General features: G+C 39.5%; 1 protein-coding gene across 2 annotated transcripts in view; it reads right to left on the bottom strand.

The window, feature by feature from the left end:
* Positions 1-26,846, bottom strand: part of rab3c (RAB3C, member RAS oncogene family) — a 162,924-nt gene that overhangs the window by 127,462 nt on the left and 8,616 nt on the right. For both annotated transcript variants that reach the window (XM_048601837.1, XM_048601827.1), the window contains exon 2: positions 26,309-26,536. In XM_048601837.1, the coding sequence (XP_048457794.1) occupies positions 26,309-26,536 (228 nt within the window). The remainder of the gene's footprint in view (positions 1-26,308; positions 26,537-26,846) is intronic.

The following is a 26,846-nucleotide window of genomic DNA, read 5'->3' as shown; positions in this document are numbered from 1 at the left end:
TAACGTTTCGGGTCCGGTGACCCTTCCTCAGAACTGGACCCGAAACGTTAACTCTGTTTTCTCCTCCACAGATGCTGCCAGACCTGCTGAGCTTTTCCAGCAACTTTGTTTTTGTTCCTGTTCCTGATTTACAGCATCTGCAGTTCTTTTGGTTTCTATTCTTATATGAATCTGTCTCAACACTGGTAGGAAATGCTTTAACAAGTTGATTGCCCTGTGTATTAAAGATAGTGTTTAATAATATTCCATACAGTACACACAAAACTGTTTACATAGATTTATATCAGTTTTCAAGAGTGTAGGTCACTAAAACTGACTTTTGAAGAAAGCAGCTGAAGATTAAAGTCAATAAGATAATTAAGATAATCATGAATTTTCAGGATGATAAGTAAGAAAATTAAAATAAGTATGTATTAATAGGTCTCAGTAATTTCAGTAATTATTTTAACTTTTAGTTCTTACTATGTATAGGGCACAATTTGTTATCTGGGCAGCACCAGTCCGGTCCCTAATGGATAACAGTTCATAATATGTTCATAACATATGAAGGGTGGCATGGTGGCTCAGTGGTTAGCACAGCTGCCTCATAGCACTAGGAACCCAGGTTCAATTCCACTCTCAGGCAACTGTCTGTTTAGAGTTTGCACATTCTCCCTGTTTCCTCCCACAGTCCAAAGATGTGCAAGTTAGGTGGATTGGCTATGCTAAATTGCCTCTTAGTGTTCAGGGATGGGTTTGGGTGGGTGCTCAGAGGGTCAGTGTGGACTTGTTGGGCTGACTGGCCTGTTTCCACACTGTAGGGATTCTATTAAAAAAATTCTCAATTTTCCATTATATTTTCATCTCATTGAGCAAGGAGCACACTATTTCCCACAGCAGTCATAGACAAAATATCACACTAAAAGTATGAACACAGCAGGCCAGGCAGCATCAGAGGAGCGGAAAAGTTGACGTTTCAGGTCAGTACCCTTCTTCTGACCCGAAAAAAGTCAACTTTCCTGTTCCTCTGATGCTGCTTGACATACTGTGTTCCTCCAGCCCCACAGTGTTGTCGCTGACTCCAGCATCTACAGTTCTTGCTATCTCTAACACTCTAAAAGTAGGCTTTTCTGAAGCACAATACTGTGGTGGAACAGACAAAGTAACTGCATCTAATCATAGTGTACCTGAGAGCATCTGACGCTGACACTGGGTTTGGCTAACTGGAGATTGTAAAATAAAAAACTTGTAATTTAATGCTATTTTTAAATTGAATGAGAGAGGACCAGGTACTTTCGATTCTGGAAAACAGTGGATTTTAAATGAAATTTTGAATTCAAAGTGCATAGAGATCATAAAAATGTATTAATTTGCAAAGTAACTCTTCCTTTTACAGATTTTCATTTTGTCTTTCATGTCAATAAAACGGTTATTTCTGTCCTATTTCACTCCTGCTGATTACAATTCATAATACGCTGCCTTATGAAATATTCACAATGCAGCAAAAAGCCATACATAGCTTTGATGTCTACATGCTGCATTAACAAGAAAAAAAGATCAGTAACTCTACCATTAAATAACTTGGAAGTAGCGAGGGTAAGCCATGTAATTTAAGAGACCATTCTCTTTAAAGCAATCAATAATAAATCTACATTTAGGTCATGTTATTCAGAAAAATGGAGGGACATTGTGAAATTATCAGCAAATTGTTGCCAACAAGGCCTAAACAATAAAAATATGTTACCTAAAACTCACTTTGAAACAGGTTTGACAAAGACCCAAATATCTGCCATGCACTGTACTTATTCTGTACAAGTCATTGTGACGTATAGTTAATTCAACTGGAGTTTAATTGGATACAATTTGCAACAGGGGAATAGTCAGAATTTGCATTAAGAATAGGAAGGTACTATAATGAAGGAGGCATGCAGGGTAAGGATAAAAAAAATACTCCCTGTTGTGTTTATTTCAAATTCATTCATTGTTTGACTCTACCTGTACTAAATTCAGTAACTTACAAGAAAGGAATGTTTGACTTTCATCTTTAAATTAGTCTTTCAAACTATCTCACCAACAGTATGAACTAGAAATTGATATATAAATAACATTACAATTATGCTGTGAAATACTGTGACATTTTAAACGTTTAATTCCAACAAATGCTTTTAAAGATTGCTGATACAGCCAAAAATGGCTGCAGTTGTATATTAAGTTGCTGTCTAGAGTAAAATGATGAATGATCAAAAGGCTAAGAGAAAAAAGTCAGCTCCAGTAGAGAAACCAGTAAAAAAGCAAAACAGTGGAGAAAGTTCTGGAGGTACAAAATGTGCTAAGACTGACAAAGATGATAACCTATTTCAGGTGCATTCTGTCTGTCACAGCACAGTTCAATGAACAACTGATTATACTAGCTATTTTTGAGCAGTCATATAATACAGTATATGTGGTTTAGTCTAATTACTGATTAGTTGGAGATTGATTGTTTTTCTTGTATCAATTCTGCTGTGTGGCATGTTTTTGTATATTGTATATGCTGTGAAACACTGATGTTTCCGCTCACTTAGATCATGTTTGGAGTAGACAGGAGGAGAGGGAGTATTTTTCTCTTGGTTCCAGGAGATAGTAATCAAGAGATTGCTCAGACGTTGATTACTACTTATCTTTGGGGCACCTTTTGTTTTGAGGGAATAAGCTAGATCTGGCAGACTACAGGACGAACTTGCTCTTATCCATGCCTTTTTCTACTAGGAGAAAGGTTTGTTTTGAAATTATTTAGAGGCCTTTACAGTACTACTCTTCTGCTAAGACTGCCATCTATCTGGTTGGGAGTTCAGTCACGCATGTCATTTTAAAATCTGGATTTCCACCATAAACTTGAAAAGGTTCAGAAAAGACAAACAAGGATGTTGCTGGGACTGGACGGTTTGAGCTATAGGAAGAGGCTAAATAGGCTGGGGCTGTTTACCTGGACAGCCGGAGGCTGAGGGGTGACCTTATAGGGGTTTACAAAATCATGAGGGGCATGGATAGGATGAATAGCCAAGGTCTTTTCCCCAGGGTAGGGAAGTCTAAAACTAGAGAAGCATAGGTTTAAAGGTGAGAGGGGCAAGATATAAAAGGGGTCTGAGGGGCAACTTTTTCGCCCAGAGGGTGGTGCGTATTTGTAATGAACAGCCAGAGGATGTGGTGCAGGTGGGTAAAATTACAACATTTAAAAGGCATCTGGATGGATATATGAATAGGAATGGTTTTGAAGGATATGGGCCAAATGTTGACAAATGGGATGAGATTAGTTTAGAATATCTGGTTGGCCTGGACAAGTTGGACCAGAGCGTCTGTTTCCATGCCGTATAATTAGGATTTTGACTCCGATTCTATGAATGGAATGTAATACCTAAAGTGTCAAAGAAACTTCAAACAATGATTTGGAGTATGGTTGAGATTCCGTAGTTGTGAATCCTTTTAAGCATGACAGAGAAAGACAGACAGACAGACAGAGAGAGAGAAAGACAGACAGACAGACAGACAGACAGACAGACACAGACAGACAAAATCCTTTTGTTGCTCTGTTTCCTTTTGTAACCAGTTTGCAGTACTCAGATCTTGCTATCTCAAACTATGATTTCTTGTGACTACACAGGTAACAAGGGGCTAATAACTCCCTGCTCAGCAGCAAGTACAGGCACAGTTTGTGTTTTTCCTTTGAAGGATACACAGGGACAGGGGTTAAAAAGCTAGTTTTGACTCTACTGAAGCATGCTAGTGGGACTGATTGCTGTCATGTGTACCAGCCTGAGTTTGAGTGTAAGCATGATGTGAAGAATAATCATCAAGTTATGCCTGATTTGGAGGTAATAATCCTCTCACTCAGAGTGCTGCAAACTGGTTATAAAAGGAAAAAGAGCAACAAAAGGATTTTCTCTCACTCTAAATGCTGGAATTCACTCATGGTTGAAAGGATTTAGAACTACAGAATCTCAACCAATCTGCAAAACTAAGGATCGTGAAACTGACTGTTCAATGACCAACAATGCTACTGGTAACCTCCACTACAATGGTCACAGCACTCAACTGTATGCTCTTCACGAACAATTCAGACATTTTTAGTTTTATTGTTTTGGACTTAGCTCTTATTTCTCATATGTATGTTGCATTTTTATGTTTCATGTTTGATAATCAATGACCTCACTTTGTTGACTCAAGTAAGCCTGATTAAATTGGATCCTTTTAGAACACAGGTTTTCAGGAACATCGCCCAGAGTCTGGTTGTAATAATAGAAGCAGAAAGCGTGCACCATTTAGCTTAATTCGCTATTCAATTAGGTTGATCTGTGCCACAACTCCATTTACTTGCCGTTGCACTACGTCACTTACTACCCTTATCCAATTTCTTTCTCAGCCTTGGGGCAGCATGGTGGCTCAGTGGTTAGCACTGTTGCCTCACAGTTCTGAAGAACAGTCATACTGGACTCAATGTTTCTTCATAAGTGCTGCTAAACCTCTTAACATTGTAATTACTGTGATCAACTGCTCTTCTATAGACAAGACAAAGTGGTAAAAAAAAAGTGAATGCTACAGTAAAAAACATTAGTCTATGGATGCTGCCTTCCCAATTTAACTCTGAAACTCCAGGATTAACTAATGAATCTTCACTGCACACCCAATATAAGTTATCAAGTGCAGAACCTGAAATTGAACACAGTATTCCAGATAGAATCTGACTAATGTCCTGTGCAACAGAAGCATAATTTTTTCTTTTAATTTCAGCTCACTTGAAATATCGAGTAATATTTTAGCTTTCCATAATTTCTAATTTCTCAGTATTTAGTAAAAAGTTAGATTTACCTATTTTGAATTGCCTGGGAAGGTAGTGAAAACCTTCAACCCTTTAAAGAATATTTGGAAGAGCACTTCAAATATCATAACATTCAAGGATATGGAACAAGTGCAGGAAATTGGGGTTTGCATGCTTTTGGTGGTAGTTATGTCAATGCATACTCAATGGGCCGAAGGGCCTTTCAAAATGGATGACCTCATACTGAACAAAAACAAATGAACTGTGGATGCTGAAAATCTGAAACAAAAAGGGTCAGTGGACTCAAAACGTTGACTGTTTTTCTCTCTACGGATGCTGTCAGACCAGCTGTGTTTCTTCAGCACTTTGTTTTTGACTTCACATTGAAATTCATTTGCTTTAGTTTTACCCCTCAGTTAACCTGTCTACGTCCTTCACAATGTACTGCTTCCAGCCGTGTTACTTTATGCTTGGATTACAGAATGGTTACTGCTGTGAAAGAGGCCATTCAGCCTGTCATGGCTTTCCGTGCTTTCCATTGCACCATTTCACTCAATGCCACTCTTGCTTAATTAATTACAACTAGCTTTATCATTTTGTATTGGGCCTAGTGTTTATCTATTACATTCTAGTGGATTATTTCCAATCCAGCTTATTGGTTTAAAACTGTGTTAAGAAAGAGACACTGTTCCGCTTTGTTTTCTGTTTGCTTTTAAGACTGGAGAGTGGTAGGTGAAGGAAAAGGCCTCTGGTGGGAGCAACCCCAGGACAAGCCAGACACAGCTCCACCCCAGCCTGGGGTCTACTGACAAGCAAGGAACCGGTCTCCCAGCCCAGACACAGGCTGGGCTGACACTCCAGGTCCGCAGCTAGGCCCGAGTGTCTGAAGGAGGTTTCGGCCCAGTGTGGTGATCTGGCATGGCAGTCTTCGGCAGAAGCACCTGGCCTGGTATTGCAGCGGTCCAGTGTGGCGGCCTCATCGCGGCTGGGTCTTCAGGGTTTCTTAGCTAGTTTTCCTAGAGCCCAGGAGCAGTTAACTGAACTGAGATGAACTTTGTCTTAATACTTTTTAAAAAAAGTATTATGAATGATTTCTGTCCTTGATGCAGCTACCGTGGTGGGGTGACTCCTAAAACCTTTTGCTGTATTCTTCTTGTAAAAGTAGATGTAATAATAAATTTCTATTCTATTCTATCCAATTGTCTGTGGCTTGTCCCCAGTAACTGAGGTATTGTAATCTTCATAATTTATTCTGTATCTTTAACTTGCTTTAAGTGGCTTCTTGCGTATTGGTTCATCTTGAGGTTGGTGGCTGAAACAGTTATTTCATTAGTGTTAAGTTTTATCAAAATAGCTTTGATATTTCACTTCTGCTGTGACTCTCCACCAACGCTTCCTTCCCCCTGTTGAGACAGTGCAACCCCTGCATAACCAAAAATCATAAAAGGTTACAGCATGGAAGGAGGCAATTCACCCTGTCAAATCTGTGCCAGCTCTCTGCTGGAACAATCTGCTTTTCACCATAGTGCTGCAATTAATTTTCCTTTAAGTGCTTATCTAATTCCCTTTAGAAAGCAACGATTAAAACTGCCTTCACCACATTTTGAGGCAGTGTGTTCCGTATTGTAACCATTCACTGCATTACAAACAATTCCAAATTGTTTACTTTGTTTCTTTTGCTGACCATCTATACCTTGCATCTTTGGTTCCCAACCCTTCTACCAATGGGAGGTTTCACTCCATTCACGTGGACTAGGCCCCTCATGAGTTTGAGCACTTCTGTCAAACTTCCTTTTGAGTTTCTCAACTTCAAGGTGAATACCTCCAGCTTTTCCAGCCCTCCCCAAAGTAGCTGAAGTTTCTCATCCTTGTAACAATTCTGTGTATTTTTCTGCACACTCAGCTATTCACATCCCTCCTAAAGCACAGCTTCTAGAATTGGATGTTACAATTCAGTTGAGGCCAAACCGGGCATTTATAAATAGTCATAATTTTCTTGCTCTTGCACACAATGAGGAAGAATTTTTCCCACAAAATGCTTTCCCACACCCCTTGTTCCTGATATCTAGTCTGCAGCCATTTTGACTGGAGATGCAGTTTCTGCACCTATCTAGGAGGAAAGTCCCACCTGTCTGACCAGCCAATCTGCTGTTCCGGCAATACCACCTGGAGGGCACCCATTGCTGGAACTACACCCAGTGCCACAGAATGAAGTGCCAGGAGCTCATGGTGCAGTTTACTCTGGCGGCTCAGAGAGGTGGTGTTGGGGAGGCAGGGACTAGATTGCAAAAGAGTGGGGATACCCAAGGGTGGGGAGCTCTGATTGGGAAAAGGGATCTGATGGAGGAGGCTGCAATCCTTCACACAAGCAGATTTCCCTACAAGGCTTCTCATTCATTCCTGACCTCCCACGGCTGCCAGGCAGGAATTGGTCAGTAAGTGGGAAGGCAGGTGGGCCACATAAGGGGCATGGGTGAGCCCTAAATTTGCTGCTCATTTTGGGGTGGGTGGGTATCAATGGGAAAAAGATCTGGAGAATTCTATCACCCCACCCCCAAGCCTGATACCCCATCAGCCACTTAAAATTCTGCACAAAACTCCTAGTTATAAAGCAGAGGATCCCTAATGACTCAACTGCTTTCTCAACCTTCCTACAATGCTCAATGATATGTGCCCATATAGTCCAAGGTCTCTGATTTTATATTGTCTTTGTTTTTCCAAACCAAATCGCTTCATACTTTATTGCATTAAATGCCATTTAGCACAAAATCCACCAATTCTACCAATTCTCTGAAGCCTATCTTCAACCTCTTCAATGTGCAGTATATTCCATGCATTGTGTCATAAATATACACCAAAAAGCAGTGGTCCTAGCACTTAGCCCTCAGCAACCACTCCACCCACCACCAACCCCCCACCCCCCCAACTCATCACTATTCTAGGTTTCCTGTTCTTTACCTAATTTCGTACCCAGGGTGTCACAGCTTCATTCCATGGGGGCTTCAACCTTTGCTGAACAATCTAAGATGTAAAATTTTAATTAACTGCCTTTGGAAGATTATATAAACCACATCAGCTACACTGTCCCCATCAACTCTCCCCATAATCTCATCAAAAGCACAATCAAGTCAGTTAAATTTAATTTGCTTTCAACAAATCTGTGCTGGCTTTTCGGAATTGGCTGAGAGAGTGTTAATTTTGTCCTGGATTAGCATTTCCAAAAAGATTCCCTATACCATGGTTAAAAATGACCATCCTATTGGGTTTATCCTCATCACATTTTGAACAAAAAGTGTAGCATTTACAATTTACAGTTGTCCATCCTGTACTTAGAAAGAATTGGAAGATATACTCAGCAATTCCAAAATTAATACACTTCTATCCCTCAGCAAACTAAAATACATCATCCCAGCTCAGCCAAGTAATTTATCAACATTTAAGTACAGCCAGCCTTATCACTATCGTTTTAATCAACTTTTAACCTATTCACGGTCTCAACTACCTTCTTATTGGTTCAATGATAAGGCCGATTGGAAGGGAATGTCATAACACTGATAACTCAAAAAGGATTGCCTTTCAGCAGTTTCAACCCTGAAGTTAGTCAGAAATATAATTTGGGTAAAATCAAAAAGATTTTAGGCTTTCGTGTTATTGGCATAAACTGCAAAGTAATGAATTGAGAAATACCAATTTTGACAGGGTAATTTAGGGCTAGAGAAGGTAAAATTGAAATAAAAATGACAAGGACAGATAGGCAGTGTGAAATACTTAAGATCAGTAGATTTCAGGAGAAATACATTCCATTAAATGCAAGAACAGACTAGACAATAATAAAATACTAGAGAAGAATAAACAGTACATACTAAAATTCACAGGGAAAGGAAAAGTAGAGCGGTTAGTAAAGAAGTCTGCAAGACATATAAACAGAAAGTACTGGTGAAACACAGCAGGTTTGGCAGCATCTGAGAAGATATAAACAGAGTTAATGTTTTGAGTCCAATATGATTCTTCCACACTCTTCAGCACTCTTTCTAGTTCAGATCTCCAGCACCCACATTACTTTGTTTTTATTCAAGTCTTCAGATACTCAGGAAAGCAAAGAGAAGCTACAAAATTACATTATCAAGGATCCTAAATGGAAATAGTAATGCGATCAGCATAGACAAAACAAAAAGAAATTAAGAATAGAAGAGCAGAATAGTATTTAAATGGGGAAAGACTGCAGAAAGCTGCAGCACTGAGGGGTTGGGGGGTCCTTATGCCTAAATCACAGCAGGTAATAGGGAAATCAAATGGACTATTGGACTTTATTTCAAAGGGCTTTCTGAAACTATACAAAGCACTAGTCAGACTACAACTGGAATACTGTGAAAAGGTTTAGGCCTCATATCTAAGGAAGATATATTGCTATTGGAGATAGTCCAGAGAAGGTTCACTGAGTTGATTTCAAACATGGATGATTTTTTTTCTGAGAAGTTGAGTAAATTAAGCTTGAACTCATTGGAGTTAAGAATGAATGAGAGGTGACCATTATTGAAACGCAAGATCCTCAGGTGGTTTGATAGGGCAAATGCTCAGAGATTGCTTCCCCTTCTGGGAGGGTCTAGGACCAAAGTGCATATTCTCAAATTAAGGGGTTGCTCAGAGTTGAGGAAGATTGTTCCTGTCAGAGGGTGGTGAATCTGGGGAATGCTTTACCCCAGAGAGCTGGGGAGGCTAACCCATTAAATATGTTCAAAGCTGAGCACTGCAGATTATTAATCAGTAGGGAAATGGAGGATTATCACAGCAAGGAAGGAAAGTTGAGTTGAGGCTTATCAGACCAGCACGATCTTACTGAATGCTGGAACAGTCCGAGTGGGCCAAATGGCTTACTTCTGCTTCTATATTTTTATGGTCTTTTGGTCTTAAGGTGGGTATAGGGCAACTAAAGAAAATGTAGAATGAACAACAGTTAATGATAGTGACATTGAAGAAATATGAATTGATTACTATGTCTCAGTGGATCCCAAGGCAAGAAAGGGGCAAGATGATGAATAAATAAATCCATCTTCAAGGAGATAAAACAAGATGGACTGCATCAACGCACATTGAAAATTAGGAAAGAGGAAGTAGAGACATATGTTATAAAAGAGTTTGTTAGAAAATGGAACATTTACGGGGTGGACAGCTAATGTCATTGTTGTATTTAAAACATGAGACAGAACAGGTCTAAGGAACTGGAGGCCAATTAGCTTAACATTGGTAATTAACCTTTACTCAAAGATGAAATAGAAAACATTGAAAAACTGAAATCAGAGGAATGATCAGTCCACATCTCAGAGGAAAAGCCGTACTTGACCAATATTCATAAATTCTGAAGAAAAATACAAAGTATTTCAGTAATGCAATACATGTAATATGGCCGGACTTTAAAAGGGCTTTGATTAGATTAACTAGGTGGGGTCAGGAACAAGTAACAGAATGCTCGTTACAAAACAGCCACACAATACGGGTTAATGGTAGAGACTGGCAACAGGTACAAATGTAGCATTCCAAAGAATCTAGTGCTGGGACCAGTATTATTCATTATTTACATAAATGATCCAGACTCAAGAATTGTAATTTCAAAACTTTGTAGGCAACATCAAATTGAGAAGTGTAAGAAACAAGGAAGTAGACAGCAAAATGTAAGGTAATATTACAAATCTTGCACTATGGCCATGGAAAATGAGGCTTGATCGAAATAAGTGCGAAGGGAGGTAGGAAGAATAAGGTGGCCAGGTACTGCTTAGATATCAGTGGGATGTTGATTCAGCTGTGGTGAGGTTTACGTGGGGGCCACAAGAGCTAGCAATGTGCCATGAACGGGGAATTATTTAGGCAGGATGTGAAATTCTGATTTCCTGACAGCAGGCTGACATGTGGAGATAATGTAAGAGGTTTGTGGAGCATCATATCAAACTGTGGTGGTTTCCCACTTGTAACACATTGCAAGCCATGCATACTCCTTAACATAAGCCTTTTTAATCAAATCCTACCTACAAAATAAAATGAGCGGCAAACGAGAATCTTGTTACACTCAGTTCACAATTGTTTAAAAGGTGGTATGTACCAGTGGGCCTTCTTTAACCTAACGGCAACAGTGTATAGAGGCTCTAGACTGGTAATGGTGAGTAAGGGTCACGGAAGTTGTCAAATCAAGTCAAGGAGTGCAAGAGGGACCCAGGAGAGGACAGAGGGTACAACTGGGGGCACGAAAGTGTAAAGGGTCTGTCTGAGGTCCTGCTGGGTATGGTGGTGGGGGCAGGTGGGAATAGTCAGTTAAGGTTGGAAAATGAGAAAATTACGGGCAGTGTCAGAACTGTCCAAATGTGTGACCATCTCAGGATGTTGGTTAGAAGAATTCCTACAGAAGTGAGAGTTCACCTGCATTTCAACTATCCTGATCAGTGACATGGGACAATGTTGTTTACAATGCATAGAGAGGGCCAGCTCAGCCTACAGCTTCAGCCATGTCCCACAATGTGATGTGTACAACACTGGACACTGCCACAAAAATTCATAAATAAATGCAAAGCCACAACACGGTTTCTTCCGCTATAAATAAATGTCCCTCATTCTTCTGTAACGATCAAACTGTGTTAACCATGAGGTGTGACAGTAAGTTAGCTCTCAGATGAAGCTTATCTCAATAACGGACAGTGTACAGGTAAATAAAAAGTGAAGCCACTGTAATATGAAATACTCAGGTGAAAGTTATGTTTATATTAATGGTAAGGATATCTGTCAGAAAGGTGTGGTAGTGATACAGAACTGCCCTGCTTAAGTCAGGGGACTCTTTCACAGGCTGTCTGTACCTACTGCATTGTCAACTTCCCCAGCCATGAGGGGGACAGCAAAAAAACCAGGGGCTCCTGGTTCAAGCCTCAACCCTGCCCTTGTTCCTGCCCCGACCCAGAGACAGTGGGATCAGAGAGCACTGGGCTGCACTCATTGGGTTCTCATGTATCTTGCTGTCCTGGACACTGCTGGCTGTCCAATCACATTTCTTTCATCTGGGAAACTGGAAAAAGACAGAGAATAAGTGGCACACGGTCCTGGTTATAATGTCGGAAGAACATACCGCTGATTAAATCCTGTCCATGAGCCCTGAGCCAACTGCAATTTGATGGTGGTTTAGCAATTAAATGAGGTGTTTGAGTTTCCCACACCTCGTGAAGGCCTTCTTCAAACGTGTCATGTTTGTCAGCAGCCTTCCAAAAGGAAACCAAGGGACCTAGGATCAGGAAGGGAGTGTGCCCACTGAAAACCAAACCCTTGCCTGGTGTCCAACCCCCTCTGCCACAACCTTCTGCTCACCTATGAATTAATGACAGATGTATATCATTGCATGATGACAGCATTCCACATTACTGGAATGGGTCATTCCAAGGCTTTAATTACAGGGTTACACTCTGCCTTCCTGGAAAGAACAGTTACTTCCCCCACTTCAGAAATAAAAGCCAAATTGCTGGAGAAATTCAGCAGCTGAGTTCTGGAGGGGGGTCACTGGACTGAAAGCATTAACTGTTTTCTCTCTCCACAGATGCTGCCAGATCTGCTGTTTTTCCTGGATTTTCTGTTTTTGTTTCAGATCTTCAGGGTCTGCCATTTTTTATTTTAAATGTAGCCTCTCCCTTCAGATGCTGTTTATTTATATAAAAAAAAACTTATTGTGCAATTGATCTTTGGATCAATATAGGGAGGTTTGAGCTATGCATTTTGTACCAGTGATTTGTAGGCTCCACTTGTGCCTCACGATGAAATGTTCTTCGTTCTTCACTTCTCCTAGTGTTTTGATCCCTCTTCCCCTGATAAACCTTCATTCTCCCCTCATTTCAGTTCATAGTTAATTTATTTGCTTTAACCCCCACCCCAAGTCCATGGCTGTCAATCCCTTGCCCTAGCTGGCACTGCACTTTCCTGTATCAAGGCCAGAGCGACCACAACTGGTTTTCAACCCCCTCCGTTCTCACCAGGGCCACACAGATCCCTACAATATACTAAATGGCCCCACCCTATCTCCAATTGTCCTTATCACTTTGATCATTCCCTGATCAGCCCAGTACAATGAAGTCAACCCCAAACCAGAGCTGCCTGCAGCCTTTGTGCCAATATGGACTGATCCTTGAAAATCCCCAGGATTAAGTACAGACCCTGCCTGGCCAACTAACTAATCTCCTGGAATGCAACCCCGACTGACCGATCAACAAGGTCCAATCCCTGGACTGGAACAGTGCGGATTTCCTGGCCTTCAGAGCCAAGCATCTGACTGATCATGGTCAACTACATCAGGCTATGAATGGCCCAGCTTCTGAACTGATTGTAGTGGTCCACCCTAATTGACTGGATTCCACCCTTGTCCCAGTGAGGACAGTGAGCAGTTGTTTGCAGCATAAGCTGCTGCATCACCTTCAATAGTGTTGCAGCTTGTCCCTCCATGCCAAAGTCTTCCCTCTGAACCATAAGCTGCTGGCTGCCACTGCCTGCTAATGTGCAGCCTCTGACAGAGATTCTGCTGCCTAAGCCAGCCTACGAGCATGCAAGCTGATATTCCGATGCTGGTGATTTGCCGTTGCTTAGTTGGGTGGTTGTAAGGTCAAATAAATCATCACGCCCAATTTTTGGGTATTGCTTGCATCTAAAGATAACAGAAGAGGATAGGCACAGCTGTGAATTCACTGGGACTCAAGGTTAAGGACTCAACTCAACAGCTTGCTTGGATTTTGCTGTTGAATTTTTGAAGCATTGAGCTTTCTGGTCAGACAAGTTATTTGGAAAGGTAGTTAAGGTAACAAATTGGGTAATCAATGAGATGACAATGCACATATTGTATATCTATACATACAGGCTTCTCTACCAAATAATGAGATTTTTGATCTCCGGATGGAAAACTTAATTGTGACAGTTTTTCCTCGATGGAACACCTCTGATTAGCCATTAAGTCATTATGCTTGCCATTATTTCTGCAACTGGGTGTGGTCTCAAGCCCCATGATTTTTGTACTATGTTTCTGGAGAATTATTTTGCCCACTGAAGTGTTCACATGTGTTTATTATGCTTTTAAAATTTAACAGAGAAACATGCATTAGCCTATGCGTGATGCCTCAATTGTGGCAGGAAGACTAAGAAGCCTTTACAGTAAAACACATTGGTATACACCAATAATCGGTTTGGTACAACTCTAATCCAACAAGTTCTACTTTGCTCTAGCTCAACTGAAATCACTTTGCAACAGTAAGCTTCAGAAACTGTACCATGCCTGATTAAAAAAAACACATCATTGGAGATTGTGTAACTGTGTTAAGACTGGAAAATGCTGGAGGAACTCAGCATGTCTGGCAACAGCTGTGGGGAAAGAAACAAACAGTTAAACATGGAGTCCATGTTTGGCCCTTCTGAGTTTCTCCAGCACTTTGTTTTGATTTGAAATCTCCAACATACATTTACTTTGCTTTTATATGATTGTGAGATAAAAGAGTATGAACATGCTTGGTCAGTCAGTAACATTTTAATTTGCAGGGCTGTCAGGCCAGAACTTTTCTGTTGCTCCTTGGTATAGAAGCCATTATTGTAACACATGCACCTGCCCGATAATGATGCATTTAGCAATGTATTCGGCTGTGTAAAAATACAGCAGAGCTGATAAACCATTGAATAGATTGCAAAACATGCTGGCAGCATTGCATTTCTCCTACGTAGGACCTGAGTGTATCATGATCAAGGTAAAGGATTTAAAAACATCTCCATAATGTTGACAGATTAATAAAGTTTCCCATTTAAGCGGTCTTTGTTTTCACCACCTATAACATAAAATGTCCACGAAGTTCCCCATTGCTAGTCCAGCAAATATTTAAGTAATGTGAAAAGAACAGATTGAGATGACTGAACTATTTAAATCATCATTGATAGCAGAACAGGTAACATTGAATTGTCTTCACCTGATGCCCAACATATGCATCAATTTGAGCTATAAATGCTTAAGTGATTTGTCAGTAAATTGTCAAAACACAAGTAAATAACACTTGGACAAAACATCAAAGCATACTCAGTGTATTCAAATTCATACCAAATGAGGATTCAAAACATTCAAGAGAAAACAGCAAGAAAATTTCTCTACCTTCACATACCAATAAAAGGAGCAATTTACTTCTCACTTCGCTGCATTTCTGTTCCTCTCCGGTACAACTCTACATCCTTCTATGTGGGAATGAATTGTAAAAGGATCAACTTTCATGTTTTCTCTTCCTTACATTAGCTCAGTCACTAACTGTCTAAACTGCCGATTGGCAATCAATCACACCTTGACGATCCATCCTCTGAGCTATTCAGTTATTAACTGAAATGTCACTTTGAGAAGCTGTCAGTTAAACTCACAGTAGATGATACTTGAATTGTATGGGTACAGAATATATGTTGACTCCGTTTTTATTGATTACTTTTCCAAAGAAGAAACTATTATAGTACACATAGTCAATTGCATAAATTGTAAGGCCAGAAATAAGCTATTCAGTCCAACTACACTTTGGCAGTGATTGTGCTCTACTTGATCTTCCTTTTTTCAAACTTTGCTCTATCAACACTATCTTTTAGTCCATTTTGTAATTATAGTCTTCCACTTAAAGGCATTTATGCTATTCTCCTCAGTTATTTAATACAGGAAGCAAATTCAATAATCAACCAATGAACAGTTTCTCCCGAATGCTTCATTCAATTGATTAGTACCTATTCTTACTTTACTTCTGATCAAAAATTTAAAGTATTGGCTGTGCTGGAAATCTGCAATATGAACCAACAAATACTCCATAGATCACGCAGGATCTCTCAAAGATGCTGTCAGGTTTACTGCAATGATCAGTAGCAAGTTACATTTCCACCAGACAAGTGCCAAGCAATAATCATCACCTACAAGGGAGAATCCAAGTAATTCCCCTTAATACTCAGTAGTAACACCATTGCTGAAATCCCATTAACAACATCCTGGGTTATCGTTGACTAAAAGCATAAATCTAAAACCTATACAAATAGTGTGGTCACAAGAGCAGGTCATGTCAGAAATTAAAGTCAGGACTGTGACGGAATATTCGCCACTTGTCTGGATGACTGAAATTCTGAAAACACAAGAAGCTTGTTACCATCCAACACTAAGTAGCCCACTTGATTGACATCCCACCTACCATCACTCTCTCCAACACTGTTGCACAATTGCAGCTTTAAGTACCATCTATAACTTGCACTTTGGCAATTTACCAGGTTGGTTTTGTTAGTACGTTCCAAATTCATAACCAGTACCATCTTGAAGGACAAGGATAGTGGATACAAGGGAACACCAACTCTTGCAAGTTCTCAGCCAAGCCAAACACTATTCTGACTCGGAACTATATCACCATTCCTTCGTTGTTGCTGGGTCAAAATACTGGAACTCCCTCCCTACCTGCGCTGTGGTTTTACCGACAGCACAGACTGTAGCAGTTTTAAAAGGCAGCTGACCACCACTTTCTCAAGGGCAATTAGGGACAATAAATCCTGGCCTAGCCAGTGATACCCATGCCCTTTGAAACACAAAAAGAGTAGTTTTCTGCTTATATTTATGGTCCATAGTTTTAGGCAACCCACAAATGAAAACACCCTATTAACATCTACACAAGAAAAGACATTTGTAATCCTTAACCAACCTGGTGTTTTTGAAAAAAAATGACAAAAAAGGCAACTGAAATACAGTAGGTGTGGTATATATGAACTTAGAGGATTTTAAAAATGTGGCTCAGATTGACAAGCACAAGCTATGTGGAATCAGGGGTTCGAAGGATTGAAAAAAATCTGTAGAGCATAAAAACAGAAGAATTTCTTAAGTTCCTTGGAATATCAGAAATTGGGAAGTCGCTCAGGGATCGGCAATTATTGTTATTTATAACATTGGTACATGATTAGAATGGGTAAAAATTACGGTGAGAGCAAATTGGGGATATGAAATGAAGAATCTACTTGCAATATAGAACTTTTCATGAATGCAGAATATTGTAAATCATGTCACAGGTAAAGAAGAATTTAAGTGTAGCCATAATGTGGGAAGTAGCTAATGGTATGGAAGACCACAGTAAAATGTCAGAAGGACTCGGCAGGCTGTAGTGCGAGTGGATTAAGGTAAATTAATTTAACAAAGTGAGATGGTTTAGTTTGGCGGAGGAATAAAAAAAAGCCATTTATTCCCTGGAAGGCAAGAAGCCAGGTGGAGTGTTAGAAGAAATACATCTGAGATAACAGATACATAAATCACCAAAATGAGTGACAGAAACTGTAAAGGCCACAAGTGCACTGAGGCTTATTTCTGAAGGGAAAAGCTATTTTAAAAATTATTGAAACTTTTTGGATAGACCACAATTTCAGCAAAGTGTGTAGATCTCATTTCCTCAATATCTTTAAAATAGCAATGTAGAAAATATTGATAAAGTTTGAATCAGAATTCATTGGATGCAACCAGAATATTATTTAAATGGAGATCGGCAGAAAGCTGCAACACAAAGGGACTTGGTAGATACTTGTGCATGAAACAAGGAAAGCTAATGCACAGGTACAGTAGGCAATCAGGAGGCTAATGGGATGTGGGCCCTTATTTCAAAGGAGTGGGAAAGTCTTATTGCAACTGTACGAAGTGCTGGTGAGACCACATCAGGAGTACGGTGAGCATTTTTGGTCCCTTTATTTAAGGAACAATATCTTTTCATTGGAGGCTGTTCAGAGGAGGATCACTAAGGTGATCCCTGGTAAGGACAGATTATCTTATGAGCAAAGGCTAAAATTGTTGGGACTCTACTCATTGAAGTTTAGATGAATGAGAGGTGATCTCATTGAAACATACAGGATTCTTAAGGGGTTTGACTGGGTAAGTGCTGAGGGGATGTTTTCCCTCACGGGAGAGTCCAGCACCAGAGGGCATAGTCTCAGAACAAAGAGGTGCTGATTTAAGACAGAGACGAGGAAGAATTTCTTCTCTTAGATGGTTGAGTCTTTGGAACTCCTCGCCACAGAGAACGGTGGGGGCAGAGTCCTTGTGTATAATTAAGGTGGAGAGGATTCTTGATTAGTCCGGGAATCATGGGTTGAGGAAAATGCAGGAAAGTGGGCTTGAGGAATGTCAGATCAGCCATGATCCTCTTGAATGGTGAAGCAGGCTCTAGGGGCTGAACAGCCTATGCCTGTTCCTATTTCTTACTTTATGGGCCAACCAAGAGGACAGATTGAGCATAACAGGATAGATTTTCCTTTTCTGGAACAAAGCAAGTAGAGAATGATAGCTTCATAGTTGTTTTACTGGATTAGTGATCTAAACATGGTGAGATTTCAGTTCACTCAAATCTGATTTGTCCACACAGAATTAAAAATCAGGCCAAGGAGTTCAAATCCAAAAAGGCTGCAGGGATTTTAATTCAGTTAATCAAATCAAAAACCTAGAATTAAAATGTCAGTATCACTAACAGTGCAGTTACATGTAAGCATCAGATTATTGCAAAAAAAAAAAAAAAACACACTATTTGGCTCACTAATTTCCTTCAGTGGTAGGAAATTTACCATCCAGAATAGACTGGCCCACACAGCTCCAGATGCACAGAAATGTACATGGTTTTGGACTGTCTGCTGAAATGATTCTGCAAGCTATGTATTGTTAAGAAGGTTTTTCGTGACCACTTTCTCAAGAGTGATTATGGATAGTTAATAATGTTGGCCTTGTCAGCAATGTCCATATTTTGAGTATGAATAAACAAAATCTAACAGGGCACCTACATTTAAGAAAAGTTAAAGAGCATAGAGGAGTTTGGAAGAAAGTGGCTAGGTAGCCACTAATATCCTCTGAAGGACTAAGCAGGATCTTCATCCCAAGCAGTGGAAAAAGTTTGGTGTTGGTGGTCACACTGGAATGGTTGAAGTGTATACATGAATGCATTTATAGAAGACATGATATTTATGCTGGATGCCAATTCAATTGTGATTTTAAAGGGGTATTAGATAATTATCTAAAGGGAAATAATTTACAGGTCTACAGGGAAGAGACTGAAGAGTGAGACTAGCCGACTTGTTCCTGCAGGAGGTAACTGAATAGTACCTTCAGTAAAATCAAAAAGGCGGTTAGGTATTACTGTTAAAATTGAATATTACCCAACAAAATACAACATGCACAGCTCTGAAAAATTACTGTAGAATATTGTAAAACTTGCTCTTAAATCCTAGAAGGTTTTAATAATTATCCCATTTTAAAAGTGATTGGAATAAATACTTCACTTAAATATCTTGCTCCACCAGGTTTGGGAAATACTGATCAACGTTGCAAAAAAAAAAAAAAAAACTGCCTTTTCAATTCCATTTCTCCCAAGCCAGTGAGCACATGAATCATCAAGAAAAGGTAAAATTTCAAACATAACATATTTTAGCACTACAAACCAGAGTCTGAAACAAGCTTAATTAGATCACATTTATACAATCTACAACAGAATAAATAACCAGGCAGCGAGTGCATCTCTTTGCATATTTCCTTCACTGAAAACGGTATCAACAGCACAACCCAAGCCATTAAATTAGACAGTGAAACCATTGATTTAATGCAATTCAATTTAGGCTGATGTACAGCATAACTTGGGCTATTTCTGTTTTATCAGTGCACTGGTTTTCAGCTTCCAACACTTAAATCAACTATACTTGATTGGAGTCAATAGAAGTCACAGGCCAGTAAGCTTGACCACAATAGAACACACACAAAGTATCAAGTTGTTTGATTGAACACTCATTGTGGTTTGTTAATTATTAACAAACACCACAATTTAAAATTGTTCTGTATTCACACTTGAACTATAATGATGGTCCAAAGAGATTTGACCTCACACTGATATTGTAATTATGATGTAGAATGTAGCTTGAATTCAGAAGTAGTGAAGGTAGGATGATTGAAACCACTCTCACTTAAATTTCACTTATGCATCTGTACAATGTTCTGCACCCAGTTTACACTCCGTTTAATCTTTACATAGATGCTCAATAGTAGAATGTTCCCTGAAATACATATGACAGTTAGGAAACAAATCTATAACCAGGATGCAAACATGAAGCCTAAATGAAGATCATTTTAAAATCAAATCACAGGCAGCAAAAAATAATATTTGGAACCATCAAGATCCTTTTGTATAAAGCATGGATAATTGTTGCAAAGATTGAAAAATTAAACTCAGTTCAGAGTTTTGAAACTTAAATGTCATATTAAATATGAAAGAATTTCATTTCACAAAATAAGGTGCCTTCCCAATTAATGTCTGGCCTTTAATTAGTTGTTTAAGTGTTATTGCTGTAATTGACTTTTCTGAATGTTTGCAAAATTATTAATATTTGAATGGATTAATAATACTGTAGATTCAGCTATTCTGCTCCAACATATGTTAAATTACTAGCATGATTGTTCAGCAGAAGAACAATTAAATTTAAACAAATAACTGAAGTAAATTCAAATTGATAAACATTAAGACGACATTGCATACATTAATTTCTATTAACATAATGTGGAAGTAGAGAATGTTAACCTCTGCTTCAGAGCAAAGGGATGACCCTTTAGAACTGAGATGAGGAGGAACTTCTTCAGACAAAATGGTGATGAATCTGTGGAACTCAATGCCTCAGAAGGCTGTAGATGCCCAGTCATTGAGGGTATTTAAGACAGAGATAGATGCTTAATTACTAAGGGGATCATGGATAATGGGGAGAAAGCAAGAGAATGGGTTTGATAAAATACCAGCCATGATTGAATGATGGAGCAGACTCGATGGGCCAAATGGTCTAATTCTGCTCCTATCTTATGAGCTTATTGATCTATTAACAGACTGTCCCATTTTATTCTACTTGCAGTTTAACTACATTAAAAGAAAATTGGCCTCAGCTGTACTTGTAATGCACATGTACATTAACTCCTACATGTCCATTTTAATTCATTTGTGAACTTCGTTAATTTGAATACACTGCCCTAGATTTTGCATAGTAATGATAGTGTAACTGTCAGCATTGTCATTATACTACTGAATTAACAACTTGGGGAATCCTCATGTGAATAATGTGGCAATTCGCAAGTTACTGGTTATGAGTCAATAGTCTACTACCGGTACAAAACTGACATCCTACTAGACTAATTGCCAAGCCATTGGTGAATGGTTAAAAACGAACTTCTTTTATAATTACAGCAAGATTTTTGCTATCAAGGAGAAAATCTGCTGTCAGGAAATTGTCTGATTTGGCAGGCCTGTCTTTCATTAAAGAGTCACATTAGAAACAATTTTCAAATTGAGGAGGTGGGGTGTGTTACAGTCAGGCTGCATTTTGGAGTACTGTGTACAGTTTTGGTCACCCTGTTATAGGAAAGACAGTTAAACTGGAAAGTGTACAAAGAAGATTTATGAGAATGTTGCCAGGACTAGTAGGCCTGAGTTAAAGGGAGAGGTTGGCCAGGATTGGACTTTATTCCTTGGAGTGTAAGAGAATGACAGGTAACCTTATTGCGGTGTATAAAATCATGATGAATGCATATAATTTTCCCAGGGATGGGGAATTGAAAACTAGATGGCATAGGTTTAAGGAGAGAGGGGATAGGCTTAAGGAGGATGCAAGGAGCAACTTCTTCACGCAGAGAGTGGTGCATACATGGAATGGGCTGCTAGAGAAAGTGGTTGAGGCAGGTACAACAGCAACATTTAAAATAAAACATTTGGATAGGTTCATAGATGGGAAGGGTTTAGAGGGATATGGACCAAATGCGGGCAATTGGAACTAGCTGAGTGAGCACCACGGTCAGCATCGACCAGTTTGGGCCGAAGGGCCTGTTTCCATGCTGTATAAATCTATAACTCTAAATAATCCAGTAATAGCTCTTTTAAACTACAAGCTGTGAACTCAGAAAACCCAGATCAGATAACCATATCCTCCAAATTAATAATGGAATTGTAACACATACCACCTGACTGCCCCCCCAACCCTCCACCAGGATTGCCAACAAAATTTAGATCTGACAAAAAGGCAGGTGGCATCTGAGTACTGCCAGCCAATTTTACAGGTCTGCAAAGTCTTCCCAATCACAATGTCCCAGGCAACACCATTACCAGCCCTGGATATGTCCTGTTCCAGTAGTAGGAGAGACCTGACAGATGGTAGCAACATGGTATACAGTTGAGGTAGAGTTGCCTTGGGAGTCCTCAACATTGACTCCAAACAGCATGAAGCCAGACAGACACTGGGGCAAACATGGGCAAAGAAACCCCTGTTGGTTACCACAGATTGCTTACCGTTAACTGACGAACCAGTAGTCATCCATGTTTTGCATAGCTTGGAGGAAGCACCGAGGGTGGCAGAAGCACAGAATATACCCTGGGTGGAGGATTTCATTGTCTATGACTAAAAGCGACTTGGCGGCACAGATCAGGAGCTCAGCAAGCTAAGCAAAGCAAAGGGAGACAGTGGCCTGGTGGTAACATCACTAGACTATCTAATCCAGAGATCCAGGTAATGGTCTGGGGTTCAAAACCCACCACAGCAGATGGTGGAGTTTGAGTTCACCTTTCTTAAAAAAAAAAATTGGGAGTTGAGTCTAATAATGACCATAAATATTTTGCAATTGTTCGGGAAAAACCCATCTGGTTCACTAATGTCTTTAGGGAATGAAACTGACATCTTTCCTGGTTATTTGACTCCACACCTAAAGCTGACTCTTGGCTGCCCTCTGGCAGCCAGTCATGAATGTTGGTGGATAATTAAGCAACTCTCTAGAGGGGGTGACTCTACAAATATTCCGATCGTCAACGAAGGTAGAATCCGGCATGTTGGTATGAGTCATTTGTACTAATCTTCAGCCAGAAGTGCCAAGTGGATGATCCAACTCAGCGTCCTTTAGATATCCACAAGATTACAGTCAATTCATCTCACTCCACATGACATCACGAAATGAAGGCACTGGATAATACAAAGGGCTCCAACAACATTATTACAATAGCACTGAAGCCTGGTGCTCCAGATCTTGCCAAATCTGGAAATGTGCCCTGGTATGTCCTGTTTACAAAAAAAAAACAGAAGGACTATCCAACCTGGCCAATTATGGCCCTGTCAGTTCATTCTTGATCATCAGCAAAGAGAGGAAAGGGGTCAGCAACAGTGTCATCAAGCAGCATTTGCTTAATAATCTGTTTGCTGACACTCAGTTTGCTATCCACCAGGACCACTCAGCTGTTGACCTCATTACAGCCTTGGTTCAAACATGGACAAAAGAGCTGAATTCCAAAGGTGAGGAGAGAGCGACAGCCCTTGGGATCAAAGTCCCACATTTGATTCAGTGGGGCATCAATGAGTGCAAACAAAATTAGAATTAATGTGAATCAAGGGAATCCTCTTTACTGTTTGAATTCATATCCAGCACAAAAGGGAAATAGTTGTGGTTGCTGTAGGTCAATCATCTCAGCTCCAGGACATCACTGCAGCAATTCCTCAGGGTAGTGTCTTAGGCCCAACCATCTTCAGCTGCTTCATCAATGACCTTCCCTCCATCATAAAGGTCAGAAATGGGGATGTTCACTGATGATAGCACAATGTTCCTCAGGCATTGAAGCAGTCCATGTACAAATGGAACCTGACCTGGACAATATCCAGGCTTGGGCTGACAAGTGACAAGTAATATTCACACCACACAAATGCCAGGCAATGACCATCTCCAATAAGATGGAATGTAACCAATGTCCCTTTACATTCCACAGTGTTACCATTACTTAATCTCCCACTATCAGCCTACTGGGGATTACCATTGACCAGAAACTCAGCTGAACTCACCATATAAACACAATGGCTACAAGAATAGGTCAGAGGCTAGGAATACTGTGGTGAGTATCACCTCCTGATTCCCCAAAGTCTGTTCACCATCCACAAGGCACGAGTCAGGAATGTGATGGAATACTCCCCAGTTGCCAGGATGAATGCAAATTCAACAAAACTCAAGAAGCTTGATACCAACCAGAACAAAGCAGACCACTCCATTAACACCATTTACCAGCATCCACTCCCTCCACCACCAACACTCAGTAGCAGTAGTGTGTACTATCTACAAAATGCTCTGCAGAAAATTTGCCAAAGATCTTTAGATAGCACCTCCTAAGCCCACAAACACTTCCATCTAGAAGGACAAGGGCAGCAAATACATGGGAACAAGTTTCCCTCCAAGCCACTCACCATCCTGACTTGGAAATAAATTGCCATTCCTTCACTGCCATTGGGTCAATATGCTGGAATTCCCTCCCTAACAGCATTGCGGATCTACCAACAGCATTGCAGTGGTTCAAGAAGGTAGCTCACCATCACCTTTTGTAGGGAAACTCTGAACAGGCAAGCCCATATTCCACGAATCAACAAAAGATATCTGGCTCTTATTCTCATTGCAAAAACCCTTGGAAATCACACCTTAAATGTGGTTTTAACAGCAATCTAAGTTCATAATTACTGTCATGCCGGCTCTGAAAGAATAATTTTAAATATCTAAAAATGTCAAATTTTACAATGTGATAAAGAATTCAAAATATATATTTACAATAATGATTAAATTTGCATTTAAAAGTTTAAATTAAAAAAGTGAAGACAAAAATACAGTTAAGTTCTAACTTGCTACTTCTAAGAATACTTCAGTGTGATACCTGTCCTCCTCTTATCCTGCCTGCCCCACCTCACTGCTTGTGAGGCACGTGAAATTTACTTTAACCAAATACTGGCAAATGGGACTACATTTAGGATATCTGGCTGGAATGGACGAGTTGGACCGAGGGGTCTGTTTGTGTGCAGTACATCTCTGACTCGATGTCAGATTTAAACTACTGTTTGGAAGAGGAAAACTGCTCATTGGAAATTACTAGATTTTTGTAGGCAACCTTGCGAGAGGTTAGTGATGAGTACCATTGCTTTTCTACTGGCCACACAATCTGGTCAACTGTCAGAATAGAATGGGATTTTATGCAAACAGTGCATTTTCAGTTTCTGGATGATATGGAGCAGGATATCAATTAAGTCTACAAACATTAAGAGCATAAGTGTAAGAGGATGTAATTAAAAAGTTAAAATAATATTCATTTGACATTGACAATTATTATTTGGTGATTTTAAAAAATGTTGCCTGAATAAATAGGATTGATTTTTGTCAATAAATATGAATTTGTCATCCAACCTAATTTTCAGTAGGATGTTACATTTTAGCTTGTAGCAATGTTTAAAAATATTCAGAGTGATTGACTGATATTACAAATATCCACAGTGCAGTGTGATTTAGTAAAGCAGATGGATAATAATTCAATTTTTCCTCAAAACCAGATAGAGAGTGCAACTGAAAGTCCATGCAGACTGAACAGAAACAACTGGTCTAATAAGGAAAATGACTTTATCTGAGTGTTTGTGCTTTTATAATGAAATTATCCATTGGCGTCACCAGAGCATTGACACTGAGCAGACGCAGGGCTTTCGAAGCAGATATGTTTATTGCTGCTGTTGAACATGGAGTTTCTAGTTTCTAGATTTAATGAAAAAACCGCTCATTTTCCTTAACAAACCATGTCAACAAAAGGCTTTTTTCATCTCACACACATGCAAAACCCAAGTCTTTATCTTCCTCCTCATCATTAATATGCATGAAATAATCTTTGTCTTTTCTCAAAATAAGGGGATTTTCACATGAGAAAAGTATTTCATATTTTCTTAATAATGCTTTTATTAAAAAAAGCAATTTATTTAAAAAGTCCTGAAGATGTTGATGAGTGTGCACCCAGCTTAGCCTTGGGAAGGGGACTAAGCGTGACTGCGTAACAAATAGTACAGAAAAATTGTGCTGTTCGGACTGTTAAACTGCATGTTGAGATTGATTTGTTTGAATTCCACTTTCCAGGGGATTTTCTTTGAATATAGTTAAAGAAAAGTTAGGGTTAAATAAGGGTGCTGGAATATAATTAAAGTTGGTCTTCCAGTTTCGACAGAACTCAGGAGACTATTTTAGTGATCAAAAAATGCAACTTGTAGAAAACTACTACATAAAGAAAGAAAATTGCCTTTTGGGTTTCTTTTCCTGTTTTAAATTCATTATGCCAGACATTCTCCTTATTTCTCATTTTAAAAATCAATGCTCTTCATCATTAAGACTTCATGTTACAAACATGGCTTAGCTGTTCAGTGGATTATTAGTACCCAGGATTTCATTCACTAGTTTAGTGAAGAGAAAGAGAAAAATGGGACAGAACAATAGTGCGTGTCCCCTTTCAGTGACAATACATACACTTAATTTAGTTACCCATAGAGAGAAGAGCAACAGCCATTAATACCTTGCAAACACTTTAGTAAAGCATCCCACCAATTTTAAAATACAAAATGTCATGAATGATGTATAGAGATACCAAATATAATTACAAAAAAAGGATTCTCACTGAGCTGCAGAGTTAAAGAAACCTGTATTTTAAACTATAGATGTCAACTTACCCAAATTTGCAATTTGATCCTCTTTTCATTCCGAAAAACTGTCTTTACTTTGAAGTCAATGCCCACAGTGCTTACAAAGGCAGATGTGAATGAATCATCAGCATAGCGGAAGAGAAATGAGGTCTTCCCAACACTACTGTTGCCAATGATCAGTAATTTGAACATGTAGTCAAAGTTCTGGTCAGCTGTTTCTTTCTGGCCATATCGAGATTCTTGTGTAGATGCCATCTGGAAGATAGATTAAACAATACTTTCAAAATGCTACTGATCCAAGTATATTACTTTGTGTAAAAGATTTATACAAAAGACCATAAAAATTTACAAATAAAATAAATTTGGAAATAAATTCAAATCACAATTTATTGATACTTGCAGTAATACAATAGTTAACAGTGAACAGCCTGGATTATAAGTGTATCAGAGATAGTAGGAACTGCAGATGCTGGAGAATCCGAGACAAGGTGCAGGGCTGGATGAACACAGCAGGCCAAGCAGCATCATAGGAGCAGAGAGGCTGACGTTTTGGGCCTAGACCCTT

The sequence above is a fragment of the Rhincodon typus genome, chromosome 1 (genome assembly GCF_021869965.1).
Source record: "Rhincodon typus isolate 14 chromosome 1, sRhiTyp1.1, whole genome shotgun sequence".
In the NCBI taxonomy this organism is placed as follows: Eukaryota; Metazoa; Chordata; class Chondrichthyes; order Orectolobiformes; family Rhincodontidae; genus Rhincodon; species Rhincodon typus.
This window is presented reverse-complemented; position numbering and strand designations above follow the sequence as displayed.